This window comes from Scyliorhinus torazame, chromosome 16 (assembly GCF_047496885.1).
Source record: "Scyliorhinus torazame isolate Kashiwa2021f chromosome 16, sScyTor2.1, whole genome shotgun sequence".
In the NCBI taxonomy this organism is placed as follows: Eukaryota; Metazoa; Chordata; class Chondrichthyes; order Carcharhiniformes; family Scyliorhinidae; genus Scyliorhinus; species Scyliorhinus torazame.
Genome location: NC_092722.1, coordinates 96,741,007 through 96,758,631, shown reverse-complemented (window position 1 = coordinate 96,758,631; position 17,625 = coordinate 96,741,007). Strand labels below are relative to the sequence as shown.

Here is a 17,625-nt window from a genome sequence, read left to right as displayed (position 1 = left end):
AAACTCACCCCGAGCCCCCGTTCCAACCCCACCGCAGCCTCCATTCCGACTGCACCCCAGCCCCCAATACCGACTCCAACCCTATCCTGAGCCCTCATTCCTCACTACAACCCAACCCCCATTACAACCCCACCCCATTTCCCACCACACTGAGCCCCCACTCCAACTCCAACCTGGAGCCCCCATTCCCCACCACACTGAGCCCCCATCCCCCACTCCAACTCTAACCTGGAGCCCCCAACCCCCACTCCAACCCCACCCCGAGCACCCATCCCCCACTCCAACTCTAACCTGGAGCACCCATCCCCCACCACACTGAGCCCCCATTCCCCACTCCAACCTCACCCCGAGCCCCCATGCCCCACCACACTGAGCCCCCATCCCCCACTCCAACTCTAACCTGGAGCCCCCATCCCCACCACACTGAGCCCCCATTCCCCACCCCAAACTCCCATTCCCACCCCCCATATCCCAAACTCTCATACCCCACTCCAACCCCTTTACCCCGAGCTCCCATACCCCACTCCAATCCCCTTATCCCGAGCTCCCATACCCCATCACATCCTGAGCCCATTCCCCACTCCAACCTCACTCCGAGCCCCCATTCCCCACTCCAACCCCAGCCCGAACCCCCATTCCCCACTCCAACCCCCCCCAGATCCCGAACTCTCATACCTCACTCCAACCCCCTTACCCCGAGCTCCCATACCCATTCTAACCCCACCACATCCTGAGCCCATTCCCCACTCCAAACTCACCCCGCCCCGAGTCCCCATTCCCCACCTTTAATCTGCACCCTGAGCCCTCATTCTCCAATCCAACGCCCCCAACCTTGAGCCTTCATTTCCCACTCCATCCCCCCGCAAGGAGCTCCCATTCCACCCCCACACTCCACTGAACCCCCCTGATTCTCCATTCCAACCACTACCCACCCCGAGCCCCCATTCATCACTCCACCCGTCCCACCCCAATCTCCCATTTCCCACTCCCCCCTCCCCTCCCCCCCCCAGAAACCCCCTTTCTCCACTCCACCCTCCCCACCCAGAGGCCCCATTGCCACTCTCATTTCCAGTCTCTCTCCACAAAATTCTCATTCCCTAACTTTGTTTTCTCCCCCTCCAAGCCTCCATCCCCCATACTCCCTCACCCCTCCATCTCCTCCCCACCCCACCCTCTGGTAACTATACTTAAGCGTCTGCCTGGATTAACATGGCCTTGGTCTTGCAACCAAGCGAGAAGAGCCAATCTGACAACTGTATTCCCATGAGAAGTGTAACTGCATTGCTTGTACCGAGCTCTGTCAGAGTTGATCTCCCACTGGGTATTGGGGCGAAGGACAGCAAATGGCATTTTCAGTTCTGCACCATGATGATTTCACTATGGAGATCTTACTGAGCTTTTAGAGGAGCAGGTGAAGAACAGGTTTAGGTGTTAACATCATTTTCACACCCTTCATTGACACTTTGTTTAATTCAGAAGATCCTTTGCATTGACACTATTTTATTAATGTTTCCCAAGTTGTCAAAAACCTTGTGTATAAATTGTTGAGAATTAATTAGGCCCAGTACATACCTATGAGCTTCATTATAAGTCCCACTCCCTAAGATATTGCCATCTCTGCCCTGAGCATCCACTTAGAATTACAGAATTTACAGTGCTGAAGGAGGCCATTCGACTGGCACCGGTCCAAGGTATGAAGGCATCGCTGAGATGTGTCTACAATACTGGTTAGCTCCATCACAGTGTTTTGTAAACAAACTTTTGCAAAGTTCCCTATTAAGTTCTTCAAAAGAAGCCACAATGTTCGACATGAAGCACATTAGATCAAGTTTAATGTATTCACAATGTCACTTTAAAACACGTGCGCCTCTACAAGAGTGTATAAAATTAAAGGTTTTGCTATGTCAATAAGGCATGCATTTCACACAGATCTCAACGCACTCGTCTACAAGAAGTGATAGCAATGTGTAACACAACGCTCAACTATGTTTCCTGAAAATGCATTCCAGATTTTAACAACTATTTTCATTTCTTAAGTAGAATTTTAAGTCACCATATATACCTTTGATAAGACACAACACAATACTTCACAAAATTATTTAATAAAGAGGTAAATCAAAATATCTTTGTTACTTAGAAGGTTGTACAGCTACAACAAAGCAGGTGGGTGAGGGGGGGGGGGGCGGGGAGGAGAATCGATTCCAGTTTTATCTCCTTCAATAGCCTAAGGAAAATCAATGAAGAGACAGTTTAAAAGCTAGTGTATTTGGATGACAGCAAGCACAAAACTGGAGCTGATACGGAGCACAGGAATTTGAAATTGGGACTTTTGCAAATCCAGCAGCCTCTAATTAACGTGTGTTACTACAGTTCTTTTTGGCATTTCATACGGAGGTTTTTTGCATGTTTATCTATACAATGCTCAGCAGAACTCAGTCGGAAAACTTCAACTATGACCTTGAAGCCATAGCTGTTTAAAAAGGAAAAGTGCAGGGAATATACAATACTACCCCTGTTCCAGGAGTTGATGCTGTCTGTCAGAGGTCCTACTGACCAGATTCACGAAGTCTACATGCCACTGCTGTAATAAGGGCAGCTCCCTTTCCGCTGCCATCTTCCGATAACAGGAATGTCACATCGCATTTTGGGGCCAGTTCTTTCACTGTTTTGTGCATGACCTTTGAAAAACTGTTCAGAAAAAAAGAAACAACATCTGTGTCATTGTTTGAGCCTGTCCAAGTCCTGTAATAGACCACACCATCAATAAAGAAGTTAGTGCATGAGTTAGTGACTGAACGTATCATCAATACATGAAGGATTACAGCCCAAGTTAAAGGAGCCCACACCTGATTAAAAAGAGAATATAACTTAGTAAGAACCTGACTTATTGTTCTACTCCCTATGGTCCCACAGTGCTGCAGTCCTGACTAACCTGATCAGATCTAGTGTGGACCTAGATAGATCTGGGATTTTCTTGACTGCATTATGCCACATTGAACTTCTAAGCTCCAGAAAGCAGGCCTCATTTCTGTGTAATGTATCTTTGATGCACTAGTCAGCAGTTTTGTTAATTTGAAATGGTTTCTGTATTTGTGCTGCTTTGTTCAGTTATGCTCCTACTGGTCCTAATCACTGGATCTGACCCGCTCCCTAGCGGCGAGGTTACGCGGGCGCCATTTAGCACTGCTACTTAACCTAGCTGCTGAGGGGATCGGGGAGGTGAGTGACCATTTTCATTTTTGGGGTGCAGCCCAGGGGCAATGGAGCTACTGCCCCAGTGATCGGGGAAGGTTGGGGGGGGGGGGGTGGGGGGGGATCCTGGGGGGGGGGGGTGCTGGGCCTGCTCGTGGGGATGGGCGCATTGGTTGGGGGTTGCTCCTGGGCCTGGTGGGTGAGGGGCTCAGTACCTGCGGGTCCTACATGCCATCCCCCAGATTGTGTATACCCATAACAGGGGCAACCACAGCTGCTGCCCATCTGTGCAACCAAACACATCCAGGACAGAGCCCTGTTTGTGGTTATATGGTGATGGTCATTTTAACTCCCTCTGACTGTGAGCAGTCACTGATTGCACAAAAAGGCTATTGCGAATACGGAGTTGGCATTGTTTGAGCATTTCACAGCTCTCAAGTGCATTCTCGTGGGTACATCTGTCTCAGATGAGTTTATTGCCTAGCATTCCAATTAAACTGAGAGGCCTGGACACTTTGCCTGAACCCTGGGGGCATCAACACACAGGGGTAGAAGCCAACAATCAAATACTCAGAGCTGGGCTTCAGCACTGGGGATTTCCCCAAAGCCAGAGGATGAGTGTGGGGGGGGGCACCTGAGCTCGGTCCCCCTAATGTTCCCAACAGGGTCTGGGATCTAGTGGCACCTGATGTGGTCGGGGGTGCGTGTGCAGGGTGGGGTCTTCCAGGTGGATGGCAGCCTGGGACAAGGCGGAATACTTAAGTGTGGGGGAGGCTTGAGCGATTTGAGGGTCCTGGGGTGGAAGCCTAAACTGATCGTCGGTCTCTCTCCCTCTTCAAATCCTTACAGTATAACAGTATGGATGTGCTGTCAGCCCCGCAGTGGCAGCCCTCGTGGTACTGATGGCAGCACAGGCGGCAGACACCGGAGAAGGTGGCAGGAGTGTTCACGTAGGCTCGAGGTGGCACCCTATGTATGGGGATCGCCACACACCCTGAAAACCTGGCCACCCATCAGGCTGGGGAAAGACTCGGTTGGGAGGGGGGGGGGGGGCATTTCATAATCCGTGAAGTCACAGATGCTCTGTATGCCCAAACAGCTGACTATATTTGAGCCTATCAAGATGTCCGGGCTGCAGGATTCTTTGCCATCGCTGGGATCACCCAGGTCCGGGGGTAATCAATGGTGTGCATGTCGCCATGCGCATATCGGGGTAACGGAGCACCCTTCATTAACAGGAAAGGTTTCACTTTCCTGAATCTTCAACTCACGTGCAACCGCCACCTCTGGATCATGCACGTGGTTGCACACTTCCCACAGAGTGGGTATGACAGCTACATCCCGGGACATTCAGAGATCCCTGGCATTTTTGAAGACCAGCCTACGATGACAAGTTGGCTCTTGGGGGATAAGGGATATCCGCTGAGATCGTAGCTGATGATGCCGCATGTGACCGGAACAAAAGCGGATACGGTATAACGAGGCCCATATTGCCACTCGTGCTGTCATTCAGCGGTGCACTGGACTACTAAAAATATGGTTCTGAAGACTGGACTGCTCTGGTGGTGCACTGCAGTACATTCCCCAAAGGGTCTCCCACTTTGTGGTGATCTGCTGTGCCCTCCACAACCTGACACAGCAGTGAAGTGACGTGCTGGAGGAGAAGGGGGGACTTGCAGCCTCATCTGAGGAGGGGCCGGACCATGAGGAGCTGGAAGATGAGCCCGGGCAGGACCCCCCATCACCTGCCTCCCAAACTCTCCTTCCCTCCCAGCCCACCCTTTCCTCCCCGTCCTTCCTCCCCCCACACAATTCCCCCTATCACCCTGTCCCCACATTGCTCACCCCCATCTCCCACCCATTTCTCCCCTCTTCCAACCCCCCCACCAGCATTTCCCAACCCTCCCTCACATCACTCCCCCTCCCTGACTACCCTGTTTTACCCTCCCAAGATGATTAGCCGGTGTTGGCACTCCAGGGTGATGGGCCTGTGTCGGCACCGTCATTATTCAAGGCAGGAAGGTGATGATAACCTGCTGTGAGGTAATCTCTGGTGCTCCTCAGTCTATGCCAGGATCTGACTCCTGTCTTTCTGCTGGCTGTGCTCACCCCCATGCTAACGGGGTGTACAACGGAGGCTGATCTAGAACAACTGCATCTGCTGGGGGAGGGGGGGTGCAGGGAAGGGGTGAGAAGAGGGCAACAGGGGGCGAATGTGATCGGGGCTTTGCATGTATTAGGTTTTAACAGTGAAATTCAAACTCCTAATTTTCCCTAGCTACAGATGATGCCCACCCCTCCCCCTCCCAGTGCCCTCTCAGTGATCCTCAAATCTTCTTCAGCTTCTGTACTTTTCCGCCACGTCTAAGTGTGTCCCCAGGATGCACATCAGAGGTGGAGGCAGCCTGCTTCTTTTCGTGCCCTGTGGCCTCTCATGCCCCTGGCGGGGGTTCTCTGGAGAGCCTGGAGCCGAAGGGCAATGGCCAACTTACCGGTGTCACTGGCTTCACCGTGCCACCCTGTTCTGCCCGCTGACTTGAGACGCACGGTGTCAGGAGGGGGGGAGGGGGGGGGAGTGGATTTGGGTGAGGTGGAAGGCACTAGGTAGGCCTCCAGCACTCCCTCCTCCCCAGATGGTGCCTGTGGGGCCTTGGGTGACTCCATGGGATGGGGTGGCAGCTGGAGCCATCTCCAGAGGCCTCTGCGTCATCCGCCCTGCTGCTCCCCCTTGTCAACGCCCTCAGCCATGCTCCTCAGTGACTGGGCCAGGCTCTGCAGTGCCCCGCCAATGTCCAACTGTGTCTGGGACACATCCCTCAGTGACTGGGCCATGCTCTGCAGTGCCTCAGCAATGTCCACCTGCATTTGGGATATGTCCCTCAGCGACTGGGACATGCTCTGCAGTGCCTCGGCAATGTCCACCTGATATGTCCCTCAGCGACTGGGACATGCTGTCGAGGCCCTCAACCATGGCTGTCACTGAATGAGCCATGCCTTGGATACCACCACTCATGGCACTGGCCTCGATACCATGTATTACCGGCGCCATCTCCTGCGCCCGTAGCCTTTGTGACTCCTCCAATCGGCTATGCACTCGCTGGAGTGTCGCTGACATCCACTCCTGAATCTCACATCTGCATCAGCTCTGGGATAACCTTGTCCAGAGGCTTGGAATCTGACCGGGACCCAGCTGAGACCGAGGATCCAGCAGACCTCCGACTGGATATTCCTGCTTCCACCGGATGTGCATCAGCAGCTGTGTGATAATCACAAGATTGTGTCCCAGAAGCCTGTCGACTAATGTCACCCACCAAGATGCGTCTCTGTGCGCTGGTGGAAGGTGGGGTGATCGCACCAGTGGTGAATCCTCAGAGGACTGCTCTGTTCTCTAGGATGGCCAGGGGGCGTGGCCCAGCCCCATCAGATGGTGATCCTGCGAGAGAATTGTGGTCAGAGGGAAGGACCATTTCGTCTGACATGAACAACTCACTTGGAACAGACATTTGGGAGGTGGGTAGTGGATCCTCACCTCTGCGGTGCAGGCCAGCCTCGCTGTCATGACTGCTATATCCTCAGTCAATCCCATGATCTCCAGGGCCTGTTCCTTAGAGGGGGCGACGACTCTGATGTCCGGCACATCGCCGCCTGTCTGAGCCCTTTCCAGGCTATTATGGGCGAACTTCTCTTGCGGGGGCAATGAAATGGAACTTAGAACTTCTCCCGTTAGATCGAACTTCTCCCGTTAGATCGTGCCCAATGTGTCCACGGAGACATGGGGATTTAAAAATTCATGCCTGGAAAGTCCAGAAAACCAACTGCAGCATGACTGATTGCATTGATTAACGGTCTTTAATTTAAACTTTTCTTAAATTCACACGAGATTCCTCCTCATTGTGAGGCCCTCTCAGACACAGAGGCCTCCCTAAATTCTACACAGAAAAGGAGACGAGGGATGTCCCATTGTGATGAGTGTACACAAACTGTACCAGAAAACTCTCATATTCAAGGCCAAAATGAAAAAGATTTTGGTGCAGTTTCACAGATTTTGGAGACTTCAAAACAATAACAGTTGTTTGAAACTGCTTCAGATTTTAGACATGGTCAGGCGGTGTTAAAGCCATGTTTATCCGTGCGTTTCTTAAACATTATCCATGTCTGACATCTCGCGAGGAAAATTACAGCAAGGCGATTTGATGCCGCATTTTATATAATTGAATATTAGCTGCTCATCAGCTCCAGACTCACATCCAATGTTCACATTCCTAGCCAGACTTTACCGGAACCATATATATACCATGAGTGAATGGGGTCAAAGGCCAGTTTCCTCCCTATTCTCCTCTAAACAATACACGACAAGCAGACTCACTCAGGATGTTAAGATCAGAGGTGCCATGGCCTCTCTGTTACAGTTCTTTCTCCACTGTAGCCTCTCTAGTCTGGTTGGGTCCAAGGCATTTTCCAGATTTTGGGAAATTTCCTGATTTTGGATAATGTTAAGAATGCGTAACCAGTATGTGAAAGATAAGAATGCCCTTGAGATATTAAACAGTGACAAAACATTATAAAGCAGTAATAAAAATAGTTTAATTTATCCAAATGTTTCACGTTTCCAAAGTATTGTGCTCTTTAACATTAGAAAACGCATTTAACCATGAGTGCTAATTCTTATGCATGTGTACAGTGGGAAGCAGACAGGGGCTGATGTGTGCAAAAAATATATCTGCCCATCTTTGATGTGTCAAGATGTCCTTGATGTGTCCTCTTCTACCTTCACTCCTCCTGGTTTGGCACTTGTACAACGGTCATTAATGTGCAGCCTGAGTTTCACCATTAATTCTATTGCAGCACCTCACATGGCCACGCCTGGAACTGCATGTGTGCTCAGAACATTCCAGACAACTGGGGTAGGATTCTCCATCCAATGACGTCGGAATCACGAGGCCTGATCAGGCGGAGAACAACGTGTCAGCTGGAATTTGCGGACGGCACTTCCGCTTGTGACCATGGAGTGATTGGTCACATAAAGGGCTGTTCCTGTTGAAAGTCACAGAAAAGGGCTCTTTTTACCCAGATCCGGGTGGAATTTCGATGAAAGCGTGTAGGTGAATGTTAGAGGAGTAGTTTAGCCCTGGAATGGTATGTTCCTGATCACCAGACACGGCAGAAAACAGTGAGAGGTTTGGCTGGAAAGTTGAAACAGTCTTGTGCTTCACAGACAATCTCTTCCAGCATGCAGGCGGGGGAGGGGCAAGCTGCAAGGCCCCAGATACAGGAACTGATGAGTTTTATCAAGGAGGAATTCCATAAACAGAGGAAAGAAATGCATGAGGATCATGCAAAGGCCATTGCAGAAGCTGTGGCACCCCTGAAGAGTACTTTGGAGTGGATGGAGAGGTGTTTCGAGGTGCAGGGGTCACAGATTCGGGAGATTGAAGGAGTGATCTCGGACTACAGCGATCGTGTGGTGGCTCTGGAGGCGGAGGTGAGGCTTCTAGGAGACCTTTGTAAAACGCTGAGGGCAAAGGTTGAGGAGCAGGAGAATTCCTCGAGAAGACAGAACCTCACAGTGGGCCTGCCAGAAGGAGTGGAATGTGTGAGTGCCACGAGGTACGTCTCGAAGATGCTGGCGGGACTGGTGGCAGAAGGGGTGCTGGATAAGGCACCTGAAGTGGACCGAGCGCATAGGTCAGTGAGGCAAAAGCCTAGAGCTGGGGAGCCGCCGCGGGCGGTGATCGTGAGACTCTAAATTTGTGGAGAAAGAGAAAATTCTACGGTGAGCCAGGGAGAAGCATAGCTGCGACTGGGAGGGAAATAACGTCCGGGTTTATCAGGACATCGGAGCCGAGTTGGCAAAATGGCGGGCAGATATCAACAAGGCCAAGTTGGTGCTGTACCGGCGGCAGATCAGGTTTGGGATGCTCTACCCTGCGAAATTAAGGGTGATGTTCGGAGGCCGGGAGTATTACTTTGAGAGCCCAGAAGCGGCCAAAGACTTTATTAAGGAGCATAAACTGGGGGAGAACTGAGTGGGCAATGCTTGGCAACAGGGGTGCTGGCCGGTTATGCTGGCCATTTTGTTTGAAGTGGGTGTCGGGATTGGGGGATTTTTGCCTCTTTTTGTGTGGGGGGGGGGGGGGTTCTGTTCAATGTTGAGATTGTAAGATGTTGTAGGGGTGAAAAGTTTATGTGGGGATGGATGTTCCCATCCCCCCCATCTGTATTATGGGACTGTTTGTGTTTAAAACCTGTTTGTTTGCTTTTGGAGAAGGATACCTGGAGTTCAGGAGAAGTCCTTGTTTGGGTGGGAGAGGGTAAGGCCAGCAGGAGGCCTTTTTCTTTGAGCTGAGGAGTGGGGGGGCGGGGTCATTAGGGTGTGTCTTTGAGCAGGGGCAGCCACGCCAGCAGGTTATGCTGGTGAATGGAAGGGAAGTGGTGGGGGGAAAGCAGAAGTGGGGGGGAAGAAGGGGAAGGGGAAAAGCGGGGAGGGATGGTGTTTCTGCGACGCGGCAGGGGTGAGAGATTACATGGTCAATGGCGAAGAAAGGGGCCATCTGGGATGGGGTACAGAGTGGAATTAAAGGGGCAGGAGTTAAGTGGGGAAGATGACGGACGGTAGAGGGGATTGGAGGCGCAAGCCTCCGGGAAGGTTGCTAACGTGGAACGTCCGGGGACTGAATGGGCCGGTTTAAAGGTCGCAGGTTTTCGCGCACCTCAGGAGCTTGAAAGCGGGGTTTGTCTTTTTGCAGGAGACACAGCTCCGTGTGAAGGACCAGGTTAGGTTAAGGAAGGGGTGGGTCAGGCAGGTTTTTCACTCGGGGTTTGATTTGAAATCGAGGGGTGTGGCGATTTTAATGAGCAAAAAAATGGGATTCATGAGTGCGAGGTGAGGGATCCAGGTGGGAGATATGTGATTGTGAGTGCGGTATTCGAAGGGGCACCGGTAGTGTTGGTAAATGTGTATGCCCCAAATTGGGATGATGTGGGTTTTATGAGGGGATTGCTGGCTCTCAGGGGGTCGGCAGAGTGGCAGGGGATAATGAGGGGGCAGAGGGAGCATCGGGTGTCGCTCTATGCCGATGACCTGTTGCTGTATGTTTCAGATCCGTTGGAGAGTGTGGGAAGGATTATGGGCCTGTTGGGGAGGTTTGGAGGATTCTCGGGATACAAGTTGAATGTAGGGAAAAGCGAGGTGTTCCCGGTGAATGAGCCGGCACAGCGGGCTAATTTAGGGAGGATGCCATTTATGGTAGCGAAGGATAGGTTTAGGTACCTGGGGATTCAGGTAGTGAGGGAATGGACGGGGCTCCATAAGTGGAACTTAACGAAGCTGGTGGAGGAGGCCAGGGAGGATCTTAAGAGGTGGGATACACTGCACTTAACGTTGGCGGGGAGGGTCCAAGTGGTGAAAATGAATATTCTGCCGAGGTTCTTGTTTATCTTTCAGGCTCTCCCGATTTTTATACCAAAGGCCATTTTTCGGAAAGTGGACACAATCATCTCTGACTTTGTATGGGTGGGGAAGGTGCCGAGGATGGGGAGGACCCTGCTACAGAGGCAGAGGCAGCAGGGGGGGTTGGCATTGCCAAACTTGCTTCATTATTATTGGGCAGTGAATGTAGACAAGGTGCGGCGGTGGGGGGGAAGGAGACCGGGTTGAGTGGGTTAGGATGGAGGAGGAATCTTGTAAGGGGTCTAGTTTGAGGGCTATGGTGACGGCAGCATTGCCAATGGCTCCGAGTAGGTATTCAGGGAGCCCAGGGGTACAGTCCACGGTGAAGATATGGAATCATCTGAGGAGGCATTTTAGGGTGGAAGGGATGTCGGTGCTAACGCCGCTGTGCGAGAATCATGGGTTTGAGCCGGGGGGATGGATAGTGTATACAGGAGGTGGAGGGAAGTGGGGCTGGTCAAGGTCAGGGATTTGTATTTGGAGGAAGGGTTCGCCAGTCTGGAGGAGCTAAGGGGGAGGGTAGAGCTGTGGAGGGGTAGTGAGTTCAGGTATCTACAGGTTAGGGACTTTGCACAAAAGGTCTGGAAGGGGTTCCCTAGATTGCCGGGATACACCCTGCTGGAGCGACTGCTGTTTCTGGATGTGGAAGGGGAGGGAAGAATTGGGGATATATGTAAGTGGCTGGGGGAGCAGGGAGGCGAGCGGGTGGTGAAGATAAGGGAGAAATGGGAAGCGGAGTTGGGAATGGAGATCAATTGGAGAGTATGGAGTGAGGCATTGCGAAGGGTAAATGGGACCTCCTCCTGTGCAAAGTTGAGCCTGATACAGTTTAAGGTGGTGCAGAGGGTGCATATGACTTGGATGAGAATGAGTGGGTTCTTTCAGTGGGTTCCAGATGAGTGAGAGGTGTGGGCGGGGGCCAGTGAATCATGCACACATGTTTTGGGGTTGTGAAAAATTGGGAAGATTCTGGGCGGGAGTGTTCGCGGTCTTAGCCAGGATAGTGGAGGAGGGAGTGGGCCCGGACCCTTTGGTGGCGATATTTGGGGTTTCAGAGAAGCCGGAGCTCATGGAGAGGAGGAAGGCCGATGTCTTGGCCTTTGCCTCTCTGAGTGCACGGCGATGAATTTTGCTGGAATGGTGGTCAGCATCGCCACCGGGGGTAACAGGGTGACCTGTATGACTTCCTGCGGTTAGAGAGGGGGCTCAGCAGGGGAGTTTGATAAAAGGTGGGGGATGGTTGTGCCGTATTTGAGGAGCTGTTCGTCGCAGGGGGGGTGGGGGGGGTGAAAAAGGAGAAAAATCCGTACAAACTGTATAGTTGACTGTTGGGAAGAATGCTTCCCAGGGTGTTTTATTTGCTGTAACCTACTTTGATCCAAGTTTGAATAAAATGCGATTTAAAAAAAAAAAGGAATTCGAGGACGGCGCTCCGGTGCCTCGACAATGCCATGAATCATTATACGCCGCATGGACAGTAAACGCTGTTGGCGTATCATTAACAGGCCCATCCCAGTACTCCAGGGCTCTCGTGATGCTCCGCCTGGCAGAATTACCGAAGGCAAGGTTCACTTGTGGTTTTAAAAATTGGGAAAAGGCGTAGTGGTTGCTGAGGGAGAGAGAGGAGGAAGGACATTTTAATGCAACCTTGAATGTTGATGTGACATTGTGCACCGCTGTGGCCTGGGTTCCCATTGGCGACCGTTTTCTGGGGCAATCGGCCCAGGAGTCTCTCAGGTGTCCCAGGTGGCGTGGTGCTATCCTGTTCTGCCCACTGCCCATCGGAGGCACCAGGGACAGGAGGGTGGTGGCGTGTCTGAGATGCTGTGGTGTTCTAGCTCCCCCCATGCGGGGTCACCGGCATGGGCCCCATCACCTCCTCCTCCTTCGGGGTGCCCGATGCCACCTGGGATACGCCTTGGGACTGGTGCAAAGTGTTTGGGTGTCGCTGTCCAGTGCGCCTCGTCGCTTGACGTGTCCTGGGATGTGTCCATAGGCGGGGACACCAGAGCGGGCCCACCTCAAGGCCAGGTGATCCATCCAGCAACAGACAACACATGAGGAATGGTTGGAAAGGGGAAGGGAACTGATGCAGGAATGTTAGAAGGTAGTAAAACAGGGGCAGAAACAAAAGGCAGTGAGGGGGAAAGTGTAAGGCAGAGAAGCCATAGTCAAAAATCAAAAAGGGCGACAGTACAAAGTACAGTGACTGAGGGGAGCTCAGAGAATAGGCCCAGTAACACTAAAAGGAATAAACAGGAAGTAAAAACATAAATGGAAAGCGACGCAGGTTGTTACATGAAGCGATGGGTTCAACGACAAGGAAAATTAGGAGAAAAGTTAAGAGGAAAAATAACTTAGGAGAGGTTACTGATCAAGGTGTTAAAATTCAAAACAGAGGTATAAAAGCCAACATAAGTGTACTTTACCTGAATGCTCGTAGTATTCAGAATAAGGTAAATGAGCTGATGGCACAAATCATCGTGAATGACTATGATTTAGTGGCCATTACTGAAACATGGTTAAAGGATGGTCACGACTGGGAGTTAAATATCCGAGGGTATCAAACTTTTCGGAAGGACAGAGTGGATGGTCAGGGAGGTAGCTCTGTTATTTAAGGATGACATCCGGGCAATAGTAAGGGATGACATTGGTGCTATGGAGGATAAGGTTGAATCCATTTGGGTGGAAATCAGGAATAGTAAGGCGAAAAAGTCACTGATAGGGGTAGTCTATCGGCCACCAAATAGTAACATTATGGTGAGGCAGGCAATAAACAAAGAAATAACGGATGCATGTAGAAATGGTACAGCAGTTGGCATGGGGGATTTTAATCTACATGTCAATTGGTTTAACCAGGTCGATCAAGGCAGCCTTGAGGAGGAGTTTATAGAATGTATACGTGATAGTTTCCTAGAACATTATGCAATGGAACCTACGAGGGAACAAGCGGTCCTAGATGTGGTCCTGTGTAATGAGACAGGATTGATTAATGATCTCATAGTTAGGTCTCCGCTCGGAAGGAGCGATCAAAATATGGTGGAATTTAAAATACAGATGGAGGGTGAGAAGGTAAAACCAAAAATATGTGCGCTTAAACAAAGGAGATTACGATGGGATGAGAGAAGAACTAGCTAAGGTAGACTGGGAGCAAAGAGTTTATGGTGAAACAGTTGAGGAACAGTGGAGAACCTTCCAAGCAATTTTTCACAGTGCTCAGCAAAGGTTTATACCAACAAAAAAGGACGGTAGAAAGAGGGAAAATCGACCGTGGATATCTAAGGAAATAAGGGAGAGTATCAAATTGAAGGAAAAGCCTATAAAGTGGCAAAGATTAGTGGGAGACTAGAGGACTGGGAAATCTTTAGGGTGCAACAGAAAGCGACTAAAAAAGCTATTAAGAAGAGTAAGATAGATTGAGAGTAAACTTGCTCAGAATATAAAATCAGATAGTAAAAGTTTCTACATCAAACAAAAAAGAATGGCTAGAGGATGAGAAGGGAGATTTAATAATGGGAGATGAGGAAATGGCTGCGGAACTGAACAGGTTTTTTGGGTCGGTCTTCACAGTGGAAGACCCATATAACATGCCAGTGACTGATGGAAATGCGATTATGCCAGGTGAAGACCTTGAGATGATTGTTATTACTAAGGAGGTAGTGATGGGTAAGCTAATGGGGCTAAAGGTAGACAAGTCTCCTGGCCCTGATGGAATGCATCCCAGAGTGCTAAAAGAGGGCTAGGGAAATCGCCAATGCACTAGTGATAATTTACCAAAATTCACTTGACTCTGGGGTAGTTCCGGACGATTGGAAATTAGCAAACGTGACACCACTGTTTAAAAAAGGAGGTAGGCAGAAATTATAGGCCAGTTAGCTTAACTTCGGTAGTAGGGAAGATGCTGGAATCTATCACCAAGGAAGAAATAGCGAGGCATCTGGATGGAAATTGTCCCATTGGGCAGACGCAGTATGGGTTCATAAAGGGCAGGTCATGCCTAACTAATTTAGTGGAATTTTTTGAGGACACTACCAGTGCGGTAGATAATGGGGAGCCAATGGATGTGGTATATCTGGATTTCCAGAAAGCTTTTGACACGGTGCCACACAAAAGATTGCTGCATAAGATAAAGATGAATGGCATTAAGGGTAAAGTAGTAGCATGGATTGAGGATTGGTTAATTAATAGAAAGCAAAGAGTGGGGATTAATGGGTGTTTCTCTGGTCGGCAATCAGTAGCTAGTGGTGTCCCTCGGGGATCAGTGTTGGGCCCACAATTGTTCACAATTTACATAGATGATTTGGGGTTGGGGACCAAGTGCAATGTGGTCCAAGTTTGCAGACGACACTAAGATGAGTGGTAAAGCAAAAAGTGCAGAGGCTACCAGAAGTCTGCAGAGGGATTTGGATAGGTTAGGTGAATGGGCTAGGGTCTGGCAGATGGAATACAATGTTGACAAATGTGAGATCAAACAAAGAAAGAAAATTACAGCACAGGAACAGGCCCTTCGGCCCTCCCAGCCTACGCCGATCCAGAGCCTTTATCTAAACCTGTCTTCTATTTTCCAAGGATCTACTTCCCGCTGTTTTCCGCCCGTTCATATATCTGTCTAGATGCACCTTAAATTATGCTATCATGCCCGCCTCTACAACCTCTGCTGGCAAAGCGTTCCAGGCACCCACCACCCTCTGCGTAAAAAACTTTCCATGCACATCTCCCTTCAACTTTCCCCCTCTCACCTTGAAATCGTGGCCCCTTTTAATTGACACCCCCACTCTTGGAAAAAGCTTGCTGCTATCCACCCTGTCCATACCTCTCATAATTTTGTAGACTTCAATCAGGTCCCCCGGAGGTTATCCATTTTGGTAGGAATAACAGCAAAAGGGATTATTATTTAAATGATAAAATATTAAAACATACTGCTGTGCAGAGAGACCTGGGTGTGCTGGTGCATGAGTCGCAAAAAGTTGGTTTGCAGGTGCAACAGGCGAGTAAGAAGGCAAATGGAATTTTGTCCTTCATTGCTAGAGGGATGGAGTTTAAGACTAGGGAGGTTATGCTGCAATTGTATAAGGTGTTAGTGAGGCCACACCTGGAGTATTGTGTTCAGTTTTGGTCTCCTTGCCTGAGAAAGGACGTACTGGCGCTGGAGGGTGCACAGGGGAGATTCACTAGGTTAATCGTAGAGCTGAAGGGGTTGGATTACAAGGAGAGGTTGAGTAGACTGGAACTGTACTCGTTGGAATTTAGAAGGATGAGGGGGGATCTTATAGAAACAAATAAGATTATGAAGGGAATAGATTGGATAGATGCGGGCAGGTTGTTTCCACCGGTGGGTGAAAGCAGAACTAGGGGGCATAGCCTCAAAATAAGGGGAAGTAGATTCAGGACTAAACTTAGGAGGAACTTCTTCACCCAAAGGGTTGTGAATCTATGGAATTCCTTGCCCAGTGAAGCAGTTGAGGCTCCTTCATTCAATGTTTTTAAGATAAAGATAGATAGTTTTTTGAATAATAAAGGGATTAAGGGTTATGGTGTTCAGGCCGGAAAGTGGAGCTGAGTCCACAAAAGATCAGTCATGATCTCACTGAATGGCGGAGCAGGCTCTCCTGCTCCTTGTTCTTATGTTTATGTTCTGATGAGTGCAACAGTATCTCTTTTTTCAGCAATACTCAAGATCTGTGCTGCGAAGCAAGCATCTGAATTCTCCTAATCTTAATCTGCACAAAGGTAATTTTATAAAGTTAAAACACTCACTGTGGGTGAAGCTTGTAGAGAGTTCCATCGACACCGACAGTAATTTCCAGGTGGTCTAAACCCCGGTTTTCTCTTATTTTGTCAACGACAGCAGCCATTCCTGCACCACAGAGCTGGGCTGCTCTCTTAGAAACAACACCACACACCTCTTTCACAATGATACTGTCATCACAGGTACTGTCCAAGCCAAGCTGCTGAAGGATTGCACGGACTTGGAGCAGAGCCAGGCGGTCACTGTTCACAAGTAGGGAGCAAATGGGATGTCAGCCATGAATATCGGAATCAGCAAATTACATGAGTTACCTAAAAAGGCTGCCACATACCTTTCTATCTGGGACAGAAACTTTGTTTCAAAGATGCTTCTTGTCTTTAGCGTTTCTGAGATCTGTCCTCTGAACAGGAATCCTCGTCTGGTGAAATCAATGACTACATTTCGCACAATCTCACCTAGATACATCCCACTGATCATTTTTTCATATCTGTAATGGCAAGAGACAAAACATCTCTTCAATTCTTTGTGCAAAACATTCCATTGAAGGTTCCCCAATGTCCCAATTATTATATAGACACTGAGTCAGATCTTCCAATGTCCAACACTGTTTGCACTTTTGGACCCAGCATGTAATTGCCCAGGAAGTTCCAATGTCCGACGAGCTTATTCATGCTGCCTGGGACTCTCCACGAATGTCACTTACACTGATCTCAGTGTCAGTGAGATATGCATTACTTACCCAGATACTTGCTCTTGAATTGTTACACAGTTTAATCTCTGATATACACACCTCAACCCACCATCCCAACTGATCTCTAACTGCCGCCCACCCGATCCGACTTCCCACCACCCCAAGACCCTCCAGAACCAATAGCCCACCCTCTCCCCCCCATCCTAACTATCCATACCCACTGACTCGACTGCCCACCATCCCCAACTCGAGACTCTGGTCCAACGGCCAACCATTCGCGACCCAAATGCTCGACCCTCTGAACTCCCGCCACCTCCAACCCGACACCTCACCCCCTCCGATCTGACTGCTCTCCCCGTCCGACTCGAACCTTGCCTCCTCCTCTGACCCGTTAGGTGGATTGGCCATGGTAAATTGCCCTTAGTGACCAAAAAAGGTTAGGAGGGGTTACTGGGTTACGGGGATAGGGTGGAAGTGAGGGCTTAAGTGGGTCGGTGCAGACTCGATGGGCCGAATGGCCTCCTTCTGCACTGTATGTTCTAG

General features: G+C 49.9%; 1 protein-coding gene across 1 annotated transcript in view; it reads right to left on the bottom strand.

The window, feature by feature from the left end:
• Positions 1 to 1,815: 1,815 nt before the first annotated feature.
• hk1 (hexokinase 1) overlaps positions 1,816 to 17,625 on the bottom strand; it is a 328,092-nt gene continuing 312,282 nt past the window's right edge. The window contains exons 16-18 of the mRNA XM_072478763.1: positions 16,723 to 16,878; positions 16,400 to 16,633; positions 1,816 to 2,688 (exon numbers count right to left, since the gene is read on the bottom strand). Coding sequence (XP_072334864.1) covers positions 2,547 to 2,688; positions 16,400 to 16,633; positions 16,723 to 16,878 — 532 coding nt within the window. The 3' untranslated portion in view covers positions 1,816 to 2,546. The remainder of the gene's footprint in view (positions 2,689 to 16,399; positions 16,634 to 16,722; positions 16,879 to 17,625) is intronic.